Source organism: Cynocephalus volans, chromosome 7, assembly GCF_027409185.1.
Source record: "Cynocephalus volans isolate mCynVol1 chromosome 7, mCynVol1.pri, whole genome shotgun sequence".
Lineage (NCBI taxonomy): Eukaryota > Metazoa > Chordata > Mammalia > Dermoptera > Cynocephalidae > Cynocephalus > Cynocephalus volans.
Window position 1 is genome coordinate 113,971,896 of NC_084466.1, and position 18,322 is coordinate 113,990,217.

Below are 18,322 nucleotides of genomic sequence, written 5' to 3' on the forward strand. Positions count from 1 at the left end.
AAAAATATTTATAGACTTATTTTGATCAAAAGTGATGTGGTATCATCAAACACTTTTGTTTTTTTTTTTCCAAGAAAAAATTAAGCCAAGAACAGATCTACACAGAAACAATGGCCATGTAATGTCATGCCCTGTGGTTCTTGACATGTAGAAAATGACTTTTCAAGATCAGGAAAGGTAAAAAGGGTTTGCTATCTGTTTAATCCAAATTGTCTGAGCTTTTTGAATTATTCAGATGGGAATAATAGTCTAGGTCCACCTGTGAGAATTCTTTTTTAGAGTCTGTATATTTGCCAAATGACACATTAACAACCTTGCCTTTATGTATTATTTTATTGCCTAACCTATCACCCTAATTTTTCAGTGTGGCTATTTAATTTCTATTCAAAATATTTTCCTTTCATCTTATTCTTGCTGAGTGGGAAATAACAAACAGTAACTAAAATAAATATTTTATTCTTTTTGGGCTTGAGAGCAAAACCTAATGAGAGACCACATATTCAAAACCACATGTCACCCAACCTTTTCTGGAGAAGTGTCCTAATGCTCTCATTACATGCACTTAATTTATGCTCCTTTACTCACTTCAAATTTATTTATGACTCACAGTCACCTGTGACTCACTGTTCATACATGGCCATATCTTTCAGTTTTGTGAAAACAATGGTATTTTAACATAAACCTTTTTATTAAAGTGAGTCGTGTCCAAAATTTGGTCCAGATCATCTTCAAGAAAATACCAACTGCACTACTTCTGATTGGTATTGCTTGGAATGTTTTAAAATTTAAAAGTGTAAAATTTAAACAGAAGAAAATAATCTGTCAAGATTCTTAATTCAGTTTCTTAATTGTGGTTATGAACTCCATGAGAAAAACTCTCTCATCTGTCCTTAAGGACTTTAATTCTCTTAATCTGGATAATGGAATATCCCTTTCTTGATTCTCTTGCAAATTTTCTCAGGAGAGTACTTTTAGCTCTTAGACTAGATAACTGAGATGAGAGAGCATGAACAGGTACTGAGCCAGATACAGCTCAGGAACTTTTATCCGTAACAGTCAGCTGCGAGCATCCTCAAGCAAGGCAGAGGATATGAAATCAGTAGCCAAGAAGTTGGTCTGTAATTTGGAGGATTGTGATTTATACATGAGTGAACTGTTATGTGTGGACATGGATACTTTACTGTATCAAAGTACCTGAAACAAGCAGAAACAGTCTAGAGATTGACACATGCATTTTAAATGAAAATTTCTCATGCTACTCACATCTCAGTATTTTTCTGTTCTAACTTTTTAGAGAATAGGGACTAGATAGTAATGTCATGCTTCCATAGATTAGTGCTGTTTGGCCTTTTATGTTTTTACTTAGTAATGAGAACTGTAAGAACATCTTTCTCATGAGAGCTATGTCACAACTTGTTTCCTTACATTTCATTATCTTCTTTTCTTTCAAGTCTTTTCCTTCTCTACCATTTTCAACAAAGCAGGGGAAATAACTCAGTCTCAGAAGACAGGAAACATCAGCAAGTTGTGATGCCCTTTTCTTCCAATACTATTGAGGTTTACAAGCCAGCTCCCATAGATGGATCACTTAAGAACAACCAAGCAAAGTCTGCAAGGAGATTCCCATTTCTATCTGATGAGGATGTCTTAAGTACCCAGAATCCCCTTTATACGGAAAATATAGATCAAAGATCAACAAAGTCAGACTCTTCACTGAGTACAGAATTTGTAAACCCATTTTTACCCAGAACACAAGCCAAGAGTGAGTCTCTGAGGGGCCCAAGAGAAAAGGTTCAGAGGATGTGGAATCAACCAGTCAGCCTTCCGGGGAGATTGATGAGGAGAGTTCCAAACAGACCAGAAATCCTAGATCTGCAGCAATGGTACGGCCCGAGGCAGAAAGCTGAAAATGAAAGCTCTGGAAGCTACTCAAATAAAAGAGGTAGCAGCAATTCACTGCTTACCCCTGAAGATGCAAATTTGGCAGAAAAAGAGGAAATAAGTCAAGTTGAATCACTGATGATAAAAGGAAGAGAACAGCTGAAATCTCTGTCTTCAGACTCTGCATTTCCCCCTTGGCCTCATTTCTCATTCTCCACTTTGCCGACTGTCTCAAGGACTGTGGGACTCAAATCAGAACCTCTTGTCACCACGCCCCCTGCTGACTGTTCTGTGGAACTTTCTCCTCCAAGGCATTGCATTGTAGACTCTCCACTCTTTAGGGGACAGACACCCACTTGTATGCTAGCCATGGAAACCAAGAGGAACATTTTTGAAAAATTTTCCCATCCAGCAACCATCTTTCCTCCCTCTCCCTCTCCCTCTCCTCCTCCTTTTCCTCCTCCTCCTCCTCCTCTTCCTCCTCGTTCCCTCCTTCCGCTTTCTGTTCCTACTTCTGCTGCCCCTACTTCTCCTGCTCTTCTACCTTCACTTCCTGCTCTTGCTTCACCCCCTTCTCTCCCTTGCCCACCGCCTCCTTCAGCTTCCTTTCCATCTACAGAGTGTGTTTGTATACCTGTTGCTAAATTCACTACCATCACAGCACCTTCCAAGGAAATTCAATCCTCTAGGACACAGCTATCAACATCAATGACAGTGTGCCATGCAGACCCTCAAAGAGAACCAAAAGGCGTCCTCAAACATGTGAAAAACTTAGCAGAACTTGAAAAGTCAGTCGCTAACATGTACAGTCAGATAGAAAAAAACTATCGACCCACAAACATCTCAAAGCTTCAAACAATTTGCCCTTCGGAGATAAATATGGAAATCACATCTGAACAAAACCAGGAGAAATAGAAAAATATTGTTGAGGAAATTGAAAAACAATCTCATAGTCAATTTACTTCACTATAATGTGGCTTTTCCTGTTTTCATTGGGCAAATCTTTTGTTGATCATAATCTTCAAGATGAACATCAAATTTGAACATCAGAGAAGATTCCATTGTTTTACCCCAAACTCAATGCAATACTGTTTTTTCCTCATTTTTAATTTAAATGAGTATTAACCTCATCACTACTAACTCATATAATAGATTTACCTTAATTTTCTTAACTACAAAGTAGCATTATTTGTCCTACTTTATTTAAAAAGTAAGTAAATTTAATCCAATTTTTAACGGGGATAGATGGGCATGCAAGTTAAATATTCAACTTAAACCAAGGGCTTATTTATCATGTTGATACAGTGACTTTTATATTTACTTTTCGATCAAAGATTTATACAGACGTTCCAGGAAAAGAACAGACTGTAACAAATAAGTTAAAAGTGGTATCACAGGTTCTATTACTTCCTTGAAGCCTGTGTATTTGGTAAGAAGATATACTACCAAAGTGAAATGTTATGTACCTAGAAATGTAGGAGATGACAGACATAAGGTATTCCCAAATAAATCCCAGGTGCTATGACATATTTGTTTTCTAATAAGAACATCCTTTACTCTGGCTTGCTTTTATCTTACTTATATGCTTATGGATCTGATAAATCTTTTACTTTTTCAATTGCTGTCTTATTCTATTTGTTTCTTATTGTGTTTTCCCTTCCCTTCTTTATAAGGAAAATAAATCTTGAGTTTTCAACTTCTGTAAAGACATTTCATTGTTTCCACAGATGTTTAAAGTGCTATTTAATTTTGCCTGTTCACGTTGTTATATCAACTCCTTAATTATAATTTTATCATAAGATTCTCCTTCAAAGAAAATATTCATTTATCTCCAGTTTAATAATTAAAATATAAAACTTTAAATAGACAGTCAAGAGGGACTATATTTGGTGAACTGTTGCCAGTTTTATATAGGCCTTTGCTTTTTGTTTTAGACAAAGAAGACAAAAATTTATACTCTGGAAAGAAATTTCCGTAGCTGTAGTAATTGTTCTAGAATCTTAGAGCTCAGCTTGTTAGATTCTTACCAGCATCAGCTAAGCTAAGTACTATCTTCCTCCCTTCTGAATGAAACTTACACTTCCACTGAGCTCAATTTTAGCTTGAAAATATATATGTATATAATGTGTAATATGTGACTATCAAGTAATTGCTTTGTTTTTCCATGAAACACATGGATTAAATTTTATTTACTGGATATTACCATTTTGAATACAAGTATAGTTATTTGTTTTACACTGGAGTTTTAATATTTTAGAAGATATAAGGCTGCACAGAGAAAAGTATAATTCCAAAATACAGGCAAAAGTTATGCTTAATAATGAATTGTAAGTATGTTAATATAGGTTGAGGGCCCTACAATCCATTATTTCAAAGGTTTTGTTCAGCTCTTATGTTATGTGACATTTCTTCAGGAATTTGATTTGGCATTTCTGATTAACAAGATCAGATAAAAAACAATCTATAAGTCTAATTACTTCTATTAGCTCATCTGCTTCAGATTCTTTTCATCCAAATCAAGAGTAATTTCTTTCCTGGGTTTCTTGAACATGATGTTTTTCTCTCTTTCACTGAAAAACTTTGGAGTTTTTGTTGGCAGCTGGTCATATGCATGAGAACTTGTGCTATTTGACGGACTCTGACAAGGTATTATTTACAGTTGTGTAAGCCTTTAATGAGAGTGTATGTTTTTTAAGCTAATTTCTACAAACATCTTGCAAATGTCAAATTTAAAATTCTTTGATAATGAAATCTCTAAATAGCAACCAAAGAAATATTACAGGAAATACAGATGCCATTTTTGTCTAGGGACCGATAGCCTTAATAAATTGTTACCTTGTCCTTTTCTATATCATTTGTATAATATATGCATAATCTAAAAATTTTATTAGTATTTTATATTTTTCAAACGAACATCTATACCCATGTTTTATATTTAATCCAGTCTAATGTTAACAAGTTATATTTGGAGTTTCCAGACTCATGATAAAAGTCAGTTAAAATATCTTCTATATGAGACATAAAAAATAATTTTGTGCACAAACCAAAATTTGTATTCTTTTTCTCAACTCCTAATTCCCCACAACCTGACAGCCAGCATCTAAAAAAGGAATGCATTGTTCTCTGCATTTGTTATGATCCAATTAATGCCTAACGAATGATTAAAAAGACACAAACAAGATTACCATACATAGTCTACTGTGAAAAGTAAACCATAATTCATACAAATGGTGTAAAATGAATAATTAATACATCTTGTATATAAGCTGCATAAAAAGATGCATCAATGTCATATGACTGGTTTTATAAGTATCAACAGTCAAATTTTGAAAACATACAGATAATTACAAATATTGATTCTGTTATGTACTTCATTTAAGTAATGCTCTGCCTTTGAGCTAAGACAAGCACTACAAATAAACAAATGAAAGGTAACAAAAGGGTTAATGGAAACCATAGATTTCATCTGTTGTTATTTTATTTCCTACATTTATAGAAAATAATGCTAATAAAAGGCAGCAGTAGAAATATCTTAGAAAACAAAGTCTAGCTTTGGTTGAATATTTTATATGATATATGTGACTAAATTGTCATTATTGAAACCTAAATATGAGTTTACTTTATCTCTAAAAGATAGAAATTGAGTAAAAGTTGGACATGTCTAAATTTCTAAAAGCTCTAGAAGGATTATCATTCCCATAAATATTGACAGAACCAAATAATCACTCTGCAAAATTCACTACAGAACCATTTCCATTATTAAGTAGTTGATATGATTAAGTGTTATAGTAACTTCATTACCAACAGCTTTAACAAACAATTCATTAACCACTTAAGATGCTTTCAGATAAGTAGACTTATCTTGTGAAGACCTTGTGAATTTTTTTAAAAAAAATGTTCTACAGAGATTGTTTTGTTGGACTTTAAAAATTAATGTATGTACCTCTTCATAATAAATCTTCATTTCAGTTGTTTCTTAATTCCATATAGCATAGTCAACAGCATCAGTTTAATACTTTAGGTCAACCGTTTAATGAATAATAAATAGAAAATTTTAGAATTAGTGGCATTCAACATTGAAAATTCTATGCTCTTTTCTGTCTCAAGTATCGTTTCATCAGCTTGTGTTTCATCAACTTGTGGTTCATGAACTTTATAAATCTTTAAATAATATTGAATACTTTGCTACTATATCTATAAAACCTTTTTCATTTCATTTTTAATAATGTAATTGACCCTTAAAGAATAGGCAGTATTTTGAATTCATTATTTTTAGAATCAAGTTGACATAAACAGAAAAAAAAAACTTATTATTTAGAAGAATATATTCTAGTCATGGAAATTATTTTTCATCTTTGTCTATTACATTCTTCAAGTATGAAACACCTCTCTTCCTTCCATGTATTAAGACTTGCATAGGGCAGAGATTGCATGGAATAATTTTTATTTCAATTAATCATAACAAAGTCAAAGTGTTCTTTTATACACTATTGAGATAAAATAGGGTTTTTGTCTTGTTCATATGGAATGAGGGTCTTGGATGATAACTTTATTTTAGTAATTCAAGCATGAAACCTTGATCCTCCTGTCTTGATAATACCATAAACATATTTTCCACTAAGATAGTTTTTAGTAAAAATTATCTTCTTAGTTTTGCTCAGATTTTCTTTAAAAGCCCGTATGTACAATTTTATATAATCTGAAACTCCAAGATGTTTAATACTGATTTCTTTATTTCTGCCTTGCAGGAGAGGTTATGCATCAGAGGTAAGGGCTTTATGGTGTTATGTTATGTCAAGGTTATGAGGAAAATATTTGTGTAATAGGCAGGACTAATGCATATTCTTTTGAAACTAGGTTATTTTCCTTTATTTCAACAAAAACTTATAAGTATGCTTTGCTTTTTATTTTCTTCTATATATGTTGTTTCTCTTTTTTTGGTGGAGAGGAGGGTAAAGTCTATTATTTAACAGATGAACAAGGATCTACTGCTTACCTTTCCAAGATTCAATTTCTTTTGTTCTTAATTATTATTACTCAATACTGTGACATTCCTCAAAATTTGTTTTTCTAAGGCTATAAGTCTAATTTAGAAATGGTAAGATCACTTAACTCTGTTTTTTATTTATTATTATTATTATTATTTTTTTTTTTGACCAGTGTAGTCTATTGTATCATTATAACAGAGCTTGGAATCTTAAAACTTAAAACAAACAAAAAATAATGAGACTATTAAAAAGCTCTGGGATGTTAATTTGTGTTAATTTCACTGTCAGTCTACATAGAACATACTGGGCATTTTTACCAATAGTATTTGCCTAGCTATGTTATAAATTATGCTATCTGTGAAGTCACTGTGAACCTAGTGCAATTTAGCATACACCTTCTTAATCAAGAGAATAAAATAAGTATATGATCTAATTAGCTTATAGTTTAGAATGCATAAATTCTGGATTATGTGTGAAATCAAGTTTAATATCTCTACGATAACTGGTTTTCAGAGATGATTGCAATAGGTAACAGACTGAATCAGAGTATCTCTAATTTAAACTTCCCTCCTAACAACTCTCTCATAAAAAAAGTCTATATCTTCAGACAAATAATTGTTCTATTGGTCATTTCAGACAGTTGGTTACTTGGTGGAATTATCTTCCAGAGCCTCTCTACCTACCTCTCCAGTGCTTACTTTAAGATACATGTTGTTTAACTATTTCCTTCCAAAGAGTTGATAACCCAAAATTTGAATTGTGTTATCTTGCTCCTATCTGGTTAAAGTCTACATTATCATGAAACAGACCAATAGACACTTTCCTTTTAAAAAGTTTGGGTGAAAGTGAGAGGAGGTATGAAGCAATCCCTACAAAATCTGAGAAAGGACATTTTTCCTAATCACTGTTAATTTTATAAAAACATGCTTAATGCTTGAGTGCAAGCAATCCATATTTTGTTAAGAAGGAAGAAAAATGGGGAGTATGTCTTAAATACTCATATGATGATGAATACATTACAACTATATCATTCTGTGTGTTCTACCTTTCTTCCTAATGAATCTGATTATATTTAATGTGATTGAGGAGAAAAAAAAAAGAGGAGTAATTTAAAACAAGGTTAAACTTGTAAAAAATAATTGGGTGATATTTAAAGTGTTTTTAGGAGCATAAATAATTCTTTGGACTATGAATCTTAAACCAAAACCAAACAAACAAAAAATCTTTGTAGAATTCTGTTTATTATGGTTATTAAATTTGATGCTAATTAAAACAAATACATTATTTATTACTGTCATTTATGTTCCAATATAAAGAATTAGTCAAAATATTATTTAATGCTTTTGGTTGTTATCACATAAATAATAAATCATAATCCAAAGGTACCCAGTTTTAAGCTGTCACCTTTTTTTTCTCTCTTCTCAATCATAATCTGTCTTTCCCAACTGAATTATTTTCTAAATCTTTTTCTATTTTAATTTCCTTTGGCAGCAACAACAACTGCTGAGGCCTTCTCTTCTTAAACCAGAGGTATCAGTTTTCTTTTTCTTTTCAACATCACTGAATCTTCACAGTACAGTTCTGTGGTTCATCTTACATATAGGCAGAGTGGGTGGCTGCCATTGTGGCATAATTTTACGAAAGACAGAAGATGCTTTTAGGTTAAAATGAATGAAGTAAATAAACAAATCACATTTCCACTGCTTGCAGGTGGCCCAAATTCTAAAATTTTTGCTTCATTCTCTGCAAATTAGACAGATAAGGCCTTGGCTGCTATTAAAAATAAGCTGCCATTGAATGAAAGACCATAAACCTGATCAGTAGTCAACTGCCTTAGTGAATTTGGATTTGTGAGTTCTATTCCTGAGATCAGATAGATTAGAAAGTTTAAGGAAGAATGCCAATATCTGTATTGAAATATCATTTCACGTGATTCAAAATACTATCTTTGAACACGTCTATTTCAAATTGCCTATGACATTTTCTTCTGCAATGTGAAAAAGATATTCAGAGTTATATAAAAAATGCATATAATTTTTATTTATCATGTTTACATACTGCTGAAATTGTAAATTAAGGGATGCTAATTTTAAATATTTCTCTTCTTTGAGAAATTTAGTATTTTATAAGCTCCACATATAAAAAAATTATTCCTTTTCTTTAAGAACAGAATCATAACTTGGCTAAAGAGAAACTTTTCTTGGTTAGAATTTACTCTCCAAAATATGGAGGTTGGGCGTTGGAATATTCAACTTTAGGTTTTTAGCAAAATTTTTCATGTAGAGGGCTCGATAGGCTATTAAATCAGAAAATTCAGGGTTAAAATCAAAATACCAGTTACTGGATGCAAGACCTTAGTCAAGATATTGTCCTTCCTAACATCAATTTCTACTATAAAATGTTGGCAGTAATATCTAATTTATAAGCTCCTAGCTCAGCATCTGGAATGTAGCAGGAAGAAATTTGGTAAATGATAGTTAATATTGTTGTTTTTGTTTGCATCAGTATAAATTTTTAAAGTAACAAAATGCCAAGTTAATTATCTCTATGCCTTTTCTGTGAGGTCAGCAAAAATGAATTTTAAAAATAACATTAAATGTTTGATCTACCCATAACGTCACTTTTTATTATGCCACTTTACATGATTTTCTAAAACTGGGATTCACTAGCTAAGGAAATATCAACAGGAAATGTGTGGAACAATAAAAAGAGCCAGCATTCTATTGTCTGTTTTAAGCCGACTCAGGGATCTTACTGGTCATCAGGTCCTTCCTTGATTTTTTCCCCACGGGATGATACTTCACTCTTCTTTCATGACTGATGTACCCATGCAAGAGGCACCCTTCAGATTATTCCCTTATGCTAGTTCCTGTCCCTCCTTAACCAACTCAGAACTACAGAGTGGACTGACTGACTCAAGGACTATCTTGCTAATTTGCTTGGGTTCCTGTCCCAGTCCCTTCTATCCTTCTATTATATTTTTAAAGTAATTGATGCCAGATATATATACTGTAGCTAGCAAAAGCTGAACATTATTCTATATTTAGGGGGAAAAATGTACGTAAGTGTAAAGAAAATTCTTCAATTCTGACTTTTAAAATCTGAAATTCATTCAATTGTGTTATGTCTCTATAAATACTTACTTAAATATGTTATTTTCTGTATTTACTATTACCAAAAGATATTAAAATTCCATTTCAAAACCATTTGAAATTCTTTTCTCAGTCTCTGCATATATTAGATAAAACATGCATTGGTAAGCGGTTTAAGAGTATTAGTTCTGAGACTTCTTTGCTTTATTTAAACCAGTATCATTATGTTGAGTTTTCAATGTCTCAAAAATCTAAGCTTACCAACATGAAGCATGTATGTTTTTTCAAAGTATTTAGTTTGAGTAACTGAATTCTAGACTTTAACTTTGTCCCGATTTCTTATTGGACTCCCTTAAGTTATTCCATCCCCACCCTCAATCTTCCTGTAATAAACATTTTTCTTTGTCAAAATACAACCTACTGCAATAAAAAAAAATGTACAAATTATACTGTAGAGGTAAATGAATTTTACAAAGTGCACATACCCTATCAGCTCTCCAGAAGGCCTTCTGTGTCAACACCCAGATACTGGTTCCCCTAACCACTCACCTAGCTTGCAAGACACATATTAATTTGTCTAGTTTTGAAGTTTATATAAAGAGAATAACATAGTATGTTTCTTTTGTGTCTGATCACTTTTGCTCTTCATTCTGTTTAGGAGATTCATCTAGTAGTGTGTTTATCTCGTGGACTTTAGCACTGGATCACACTATTTGGCTGTTAAGAATAACGTGTTTGGGTGCACAGATGTACATCTTTCTGTTGGGTGTTCAACTGTAGATTGAATTTCTGTGAAAGAGGGTTTGCATATATATAACTTGACTACTATTCCTGAAAATTTTCCGAAGTGTTTTACTAGTTTGTAATCTCTTCAGAAGTGTGTGAGAGTTCCAGTTGCTCCATAGCCTTGACAACACGTGGTGTTGCTGCTCTTGTTTTTTTTTTTTTTTATTCTAAGTCATTCTGGTGGGTAAACTAAATGAATTTTAACATCAAAATTGGATTCCTTTGAGATTGGTTCATAAAGTATTTGTAAATGCAAAGCCATCAGATAGTATATAATATATCAGAGGGATTACAAATTTAGATAACTACAGGATCCAGGGAAGTAATATAATGAATGGAGTTTATTAGGTGTCAAACAATAGTGGATGACAGATTCAATGGCAACTGTGGCTATAGATGTAGAACAGTGTGGTTGGAGATACTGTAGCAACCAGGAGAGAACCTGCCTGCTGTAATGAGTAGTACCACTTACTAGACTCTTGACATGTAAAAATATGATCCTAGTTTTGCCATCTTTTTATTTTTCAAGAGAAGCCAAAAATTTCAGTTTTTGATGGCATTTTATGATTAGAATTGTTGGCAACTAATTCAGTTTTTAAAATGATGTTGACCAAACCAAGCACAACTGAGGGTCATTGCCCATATTCATCATGCTGGCTGTGAATTTACACACTTTTAAAATAATATATTTGTGCTGTCAGAGAAGGGTGTTCTTTCTTTGACTCATAACTGTACCTAGAGCAACAAAATTAATTCTCATAATTAATAGATGATCTTAGAAATAAGGACTGACCCTTTTTCCTTGGGTACCTGTACTTTTTCCTCCTTTTCTTCTCTTGCTTTATTGCAAAATTAATTTGGTTAACCTTTTTCATTTAACCTGATTAACCTGTTACAATAAAATTAAAAATGGAAATATAAAGAAATTGCATTAAATAGTTATTTAATACTGTTTTCATATGTGTATCTCAGGAAAAACATGATTCTACAAAAATAGAGTTCAACCAAAATCAGTGTTTCCTAGAGTTTGAAACTGGATATCTTGAAAGGGCCTCTACTCTAACCAATCCTTATTTTAACAAAGAAAAAAATAAAAGCCCTTATATCCAGAATTAGCAGTAAGTTTTAAAATGTAAATATCATTGGGAGATATCGTGCATTAACTTAAATTCTCCTTAATGTATAAAGTATTGTTATCAGATAATTTTATAGGAATAGTTTTAATGAGTAGAAGAATGCTGGGTATTAAAAAACTGTTAGTGGGAAGATGAAAAAGTGCCAAAGATAACGTAATTTTCTTTAATGATAAAAGTTAGTTAATAATATAAATTAAAATAGACTTAAAGATTAACTGTCTATTGATAATCTTAAAAGTTATGTAAGAGTAAGTAAAAATGCTCATTTGTAATTTTTAGCAGATTTACCATTAGGAAAATTTACTTTTTCCCACCTCAGGTCTAATAACGTAATCTTATTTTGCATAAAATAGTTACAGCCAGAAAAAAAATATATTTGAATATGTTTATTTAACACGTGTAATTAAAGTTATTTTGGCAGGAGTGTTTTGAGAGTCATCGATTTCTAGGTGTGGAAATCTGATTTTGAGCTAAAATGTGATAAGAATTTGTTTTCAAATGCAATTTCTTTTTTTGAACAATAGGAGTTATCCATGGAGTCTGGAATTGATCCTGGCCAGGAATATGGACAAGATTATTACAGTTATGAGCATGGGTACATCTTCAGATTTTTTATTCAGAATCCTATTGTAATATCATATGAATAATAGGAAGTTACTAAATTAATATTATTATTAACAATTTTTTAAAAAATATCTTTTCGTTAGTTTTATATTTGAAAATGAGTAATATATGTAGCTTTAATTTTAATCAAGTTTTAACCACTTTTCTATATTGAGTTCTGCACTGATGTTTTTTTATTGACATTGATTGCAATTCTAGTAATGTAATAAAATTATTCAAAATTATTTAAATGGAAAATAGAAGTCAAATGTATTTGCTCAATTCCTGAATTCACCATTACTTTCATGAGATGTTTGACATTTTATCTAATCAGTCAGCCTTATGTTTTACCCAAGAGCAATTATGAAGAAGAAAATGTATTTTATAATCCAGTAATAAGTACTTCAGAAGTTACTTCTACATACATAAGTTAACTGCCTTCAAAAATACTGCCAAAAAATGTAAAGACCATTACAGAATATGTTTGAAGCAAATTTTTACTATAAAGATATAGACTTAAGTTCTGAATGAGCTGTTACACTTTTAGAAAGAATCTGTTTTGTGTCCTGGGTTCTTCAGCTAATTAAGGAAAAAATGCTTCTTTCCCATTCTAGTCTTTCCCAAAACTGATATCTGAAATAACTCAAGTCTCTTTATTGTTATTCCAGGCTACCATTATGGCAAAAATCATTGGTCATCAGGTAGTAGTTCTTACCCTAAAGTTTTGTAACTAATTTGCGAGGAGCCTAATAGGTGCAGTATAAATATCTGTTTATTGAATGATGAAGGAAAAGAAGAAAACAAATCATCCATTGTAGAGGCTACACAGACCACATGATAATATGCTTAAAGCTGTAAGTTTTCATTACAGGTATGAAATGCCTCAATATGGAAGTCGCCGCCGATTGCTGCCACCAGCTGGACAAGAGGAATATGGTGAGGTGGTTGGTGAAGCTGAGGAGGAATATGAGGAGGAAAAGGTAATTAATATAATTTATTATGTGAGATAATTTTCCAAGAATAGTTTTTAACTCTACTTTACTCATAAGCTATAGTACATTTCAACTTTCAGAAATTCTATTCGTTTAGTACGTGTTTTCCATAGAACTTTAAAAATGCTGGCCATTTCATTGCCTTGCCTACTGAGGAAAATTAATTTTTAATACTTTAATTTATTTCCTCCTATAGAATGGTAAACACCTGAAAAAGCTACAATAAAAATTTGTTTTCTAAAATTTTAAATGTTGCTCCATATAGATATTATAATCAAATATATTAAAAATATTTTGCAACACAATATTTACTTTTATTCCCACATTATCTAGCATACCTAACAATCATTAAAAAATTAGTCTTCATCTTTTAATTATCAGAGGAAAATAAAGTATTTCCAGCAATATTTTTGAAGAGATAATATAATTTACGTTTACATAAGCATGAGTCATCTCTATCAAATTTTTATACTTTACCTGCAATATTTACTTGGCAAATTTATCCAAAAATAGCATCAACAACAAATGAATGTCACTATAGCTTTAACCTATTCAAAACTTTACAGAATACTCAAATTTCACATAACCTTTCACATAAACTACTATATTTTCACAAGTATTTAAAATTCTTATACTTTCATTACAATAAATACATGAATTTATTAATCAAAGACTTGGAATAGGAGAGGAAAGAGGCAATTATTATTTTTTTTCTTTGTTCTAAGATGGAAAATAAATGTTGAATAAGAAAAAATGGGAAAATCTTGGTCTTATAAAGTACAAGCCACGTAAAATGATTTACTGTCTCTTAATCACACTGTGTCCTACAGTAGAGAATTTTGTCATTGTTATATGACTTGCATAAAGCTGTCACCCTACAGTTTCATTTCTGTTTGACTAATGAGGGACAAGCTCGTACCATAACTATCCCCAAGCTGACACTTCAATTTGCATTTTCACAATTTTCAGGAAAAGCCAAAGAAAATTATAAAGCCAAAAGTTGAAATTAGAGAGCCTAGTGAGGAGGAAGAAGTAGTCGTAACTGTTGAAAAACCTCCACCCGCTGAGCCTACGTACACAACACGGAAGCGAGCCAGGATATTCCCAATGATTTTTAAGAAAGTTAGAGGACTAGCTGATAAGACAGGCATCCCTGACCTTGAGGGTGAAGAGTGGCAGAGACGCCTGGAGGAAGAAGATAAAGACTATTTGAAACTAACTCTGGACCAAGATGAAGCCACAGAGAGCACCGTAGAATCAGAGGCGGAGGAGTCCTCAAGCGACTATACTGAATACAGTGAAGAGGAGTCCGAGTTCAGCGAGTCTGAGACCACAGAAGAGGAATCCGAGTCCGAGACACCTTCTGGGGAGGAGGAGAGTTCGACCCCTGAGTCAGAAGAATCTGAATCCGCAGAGTCAGAAGGAGAAAAAGCAAGGAAAGACATTGTGTTTGCAAGGAGAAGGCCCATGGTGGAGGAGATCAAGGAAGTCAAAGGTCGAAAAGAGGAGCCACCTGAAAAACAAGAAGAACCTAAGGTGGAAGAAGAGCACCCAGAAGGAGGACAGGCAGGGGAACCGGGGCCGGTGGAAGAACGCAGAGACCTAGAAGTTCAAGGCGTCCCTGAGGAGGGCAGTGCAGAATCAGCTTCAGTGGAAGGGGGAGTGGAAAGTGAGGAGGAATCAGAATCAGGCAGCAGCAGCAGCAGCAGCAGCAGTAGTAGCAGTAGCAGTAGTGAAAGTCAGTCTGGAGGTCCATGGGGCTTCCAGGTACCAGAGTATGACAGAAGCAAGAATGTAAAGCAAAAGAAGTCTCCAGGAGTAAACTCTGAAGGTTACAACACAGCGCTTTAAAAGAGATCACAGTAGGTGGGAGGTGTGCAGTGATGAGTGCTCTTGGGTGCAGTGCCTTCTGTGTGTTCTCTGAAGTGACACTTGAAGGGGGGGAAATTGATCAAGATTTTGATCTGACTTGACCAGAAGCATGCCAGACAAGTGAATATATATGCTATCCAAATAGATTTGTATATTAGAATGTATTAGAGTAAAAATGACTGATCTTTCCCAGATTAGTAAATCAGAACATACACAATTAGCTAGTCAATATTTATTGCCTGGTAGGATTTTTGTTAATACAATGTGACTTTATGCATTAGTAGTGATACCCTGCTTATTGGAATAGATTATATACTTATATATAAAACCACTATCACCTTTACAAAATAAATACTGCCAAGCTGCAACAAGTGAAATCTCTATTAAATAGTCTACTTTTGCATATATGTACATTTCATCTGGCAAAGGTATTATAACAGACATCATGAATATATTCAAATAGGTTTGTATCTCCCACTTTCAAATATTAGGAGTTAAATGAAGTAAAACTTTAAAAATTAAATTTGTTAACATTTATTTTCTGTTGTGGATATGAGTTAAAGTGGATTTTAAAAAATTGTAACAGTTATAAAATATTTTCTGGGCAAATAAACACAACGTTTTTGAAATGTATATCTAGATATCAAAAACCATGGCTTACTCAGTTCAAAATGTTGATAGTTCACATATCGTAAAAATGCAATACTATTTTGAGAAAAACAGTATTGTTTATCCTTTGCTCCTTGCCATTTCTAATGTCAGTTGGTAAAAGAAAAGTGAATTGGTGAAAATGTCCATTGTGTTTCAGTTGCTTACAAAAGGAAAGTTTAGAATAATTAGCTTTCAGTTTTGTGCATTACAAAATGAACTATGCAGGTTGGGAAGTCCTTTCTTTTAAGTTAACTTGTGTCTAAATGGGATGACCTGGAAAAGCAGGATACTTCAAGTGAATAAATGCATTAAACTTTACAAAAATTTTGGCTAACAATGGAGAATGAATTAGAAATTTAGAATCATATGGGTTTTAAAACCTCTTCAAAATATTAAAAATAGAAGCATTAATATTAACAGAATATACTAGCGCATTCCGTTCCTTTCAATTTTTCTTTCCTGAACAGTATAGCAGCCGTCAAACAATGGATCAGATCCTTAGTTAAATATAAATAATTTCCTTTTCTTCTTATGTAGAGCAGTAGTTTTATCTAAAAGAATACATGTGCTTTCTGGAATGTCTACTTTAACTCTGCAGTTCTTCTTTTCGAATGTTATTAGGCTCTAAAGCCAATGAAGGATTGGTGAAAAGAAACTAATGTTAATAAAGACTTGTTTTCTTCTACCTTTCTTAAATGATCTTTGCTTTCTAAATGTCATTGTTTTGGATTTCACAGGCATTGTTATCTTTACCTTTTTAATTCCTTTGCTAATGACTCACATACTGTTTGTTTTTTATTCTACCAGTGGGCAAGAAAAAGAATGATCAAGTTAGTCGTTGATCGAGAGTACGAAACTAGCTCCACTGGAGAAGACAGCGCTCCTGAATGTCAGCGAACCCGTGTTCACAATCCTAACGTCCACAGTAACATCAATGGCAATGTTTATATTGCACAGAATGGTTCTGTGGTGAGAACCCGCCGTGCCTGCCTCACCGATAACTTAAAAGTTACTTCCCCTGTCCGATTGGGGAGGCACTTTAAGAAACTAGACAAGTTGGCAGTGACACATGAGGAGAATGTTCCCCTGAACACATTATCAAAGGGGCCATTTTCTGCAGAGAAAATAAACACAAGACCAACTCTGGTTACATTTGCCCCTTGCCTTGTGGGGACTGACAGTACAGCAGTGAAGCCATTGGGAAACAGGCTGAAAAGCACAGGTGAACAAGAGTCCAGGGTTGACAGTAAGAACAAGGAGGCTTTGGAGTTCCATAGTGACCACACGCAGTCGGATGAGGAAGAACTTTGGATGGGCCCCTGGAACAACCTCCATATACCAATGACAAAACTGTGACTAATTTTTTAAAAGTTATTTTAATTTTTACTTCAGTTTTTAATAAACTGTGCTTTTTATTGTCACTGAGAAAACAATGTATGGGATTTATATCATGCACACAAGTTAAAATTTTGAACAATATGCTTTAAAATTTATAAACAGACAGATTTGCACTTACATTTGTATCAATTGTTTTTCCCAGAAAACCTTTTTGGACAGACTCTCAATTCACTAAATAACGTATCATTTAAACATTTAGCTGTTTGGGGGGGTCTTGAATTTTTTTATTTTAATAAACAGGAAATAATTTACTAAGTAATCATTTATATTTTGTTGATTATCATGGATTACACTTCATTTCTAGCTTCACAGCGCTTTTTTGGTACATGTAATTCTGCTTGCTATAGGCAAATGGGAAGAAAAATAGTAGAGGATTTTTACGAGTAACAGGTTTATAGAGTTGCTGTCTATACTGTCTTGATTTTGTAAGTGAAAGATAGAATTACAAAGTAATAGTGAATGTGGAGATCACATGTGAGCTATTTTGAATCATGAGCTTATTTTCCTTATTGTCCAATATAAAGTTTCTTAGATTTTTACACACAAATACACACACACATGACCTTTTAAAGAACACTTGAAGGCATATCTCTTTTTAACAATATCATTTACAATTTTTTCTGGTGCCCCCCTCTGCCTCTTCAGCACTCTATCCATATCAAATGTAACAGATAATTTCTTTTAGCTACTTGAAGTTAAGCAATTGTTTGGAACAACACAGAAATCTAATGCTCAACAAAAGCTTACTGAGAAGTAGGAAAGGGTTAAATAGGCAATAATGCATCTAGAATCACAACTTCAGTATGGAAGATTTGGTAAGGTCAGAGAAGTCTCACATTAATGTCATGAGACATGAATATTTTATAAACTCAGCATAAAGGAATTTGGTAGGGTCAAGAATTTATATAATATGTGAAATGCCT

At 32.9% G+C, this 18,322-nt stretch overlaps 1 protein-coding gene across 10 annotated transcripts in view; it reads left to right on the plus strand.

Annotated features, from left to right (window-relative positions):
- PCDH15 (protocadherin related 15) overlaps positions 1 to 17,357 on the plus strand; it is an 801,855-nt gene extending 784,498 nt beyond the window's left edge. For 3 of the 10 annotated variants that reach the window (XM_063103018.1, XM_063103019.1, XM_063103020.1), the window contains 2 exons: positions 13,358 to 13,466; positions 16,809 to 17,357. In XM_063103018.1, coding sequence (XP_062959088.1) covers positions 13,358 to 13,466; positions 16,809 to 17,357 — 658 coding nt within the window. Of the gene's footprint in view, positions 1 to 1,451; positions 2,797 to 6,629; positions 6,649 to 8,360; positions 8,400 to 12,407; positions 12,479 to 13,357; positions 13,467 to 14,447; positions 15,330 to 16,808 lie in introns of those variants that run through there. The other 7 variants (XM_063103012.1, XM_063103013.1, XM_063103014.1 and 4 more) reach the window with 4 other exon arrangements.
- The last annotated feature ends 965 nt before the right edge of the window (positions 17,358 to 18,322 follow it).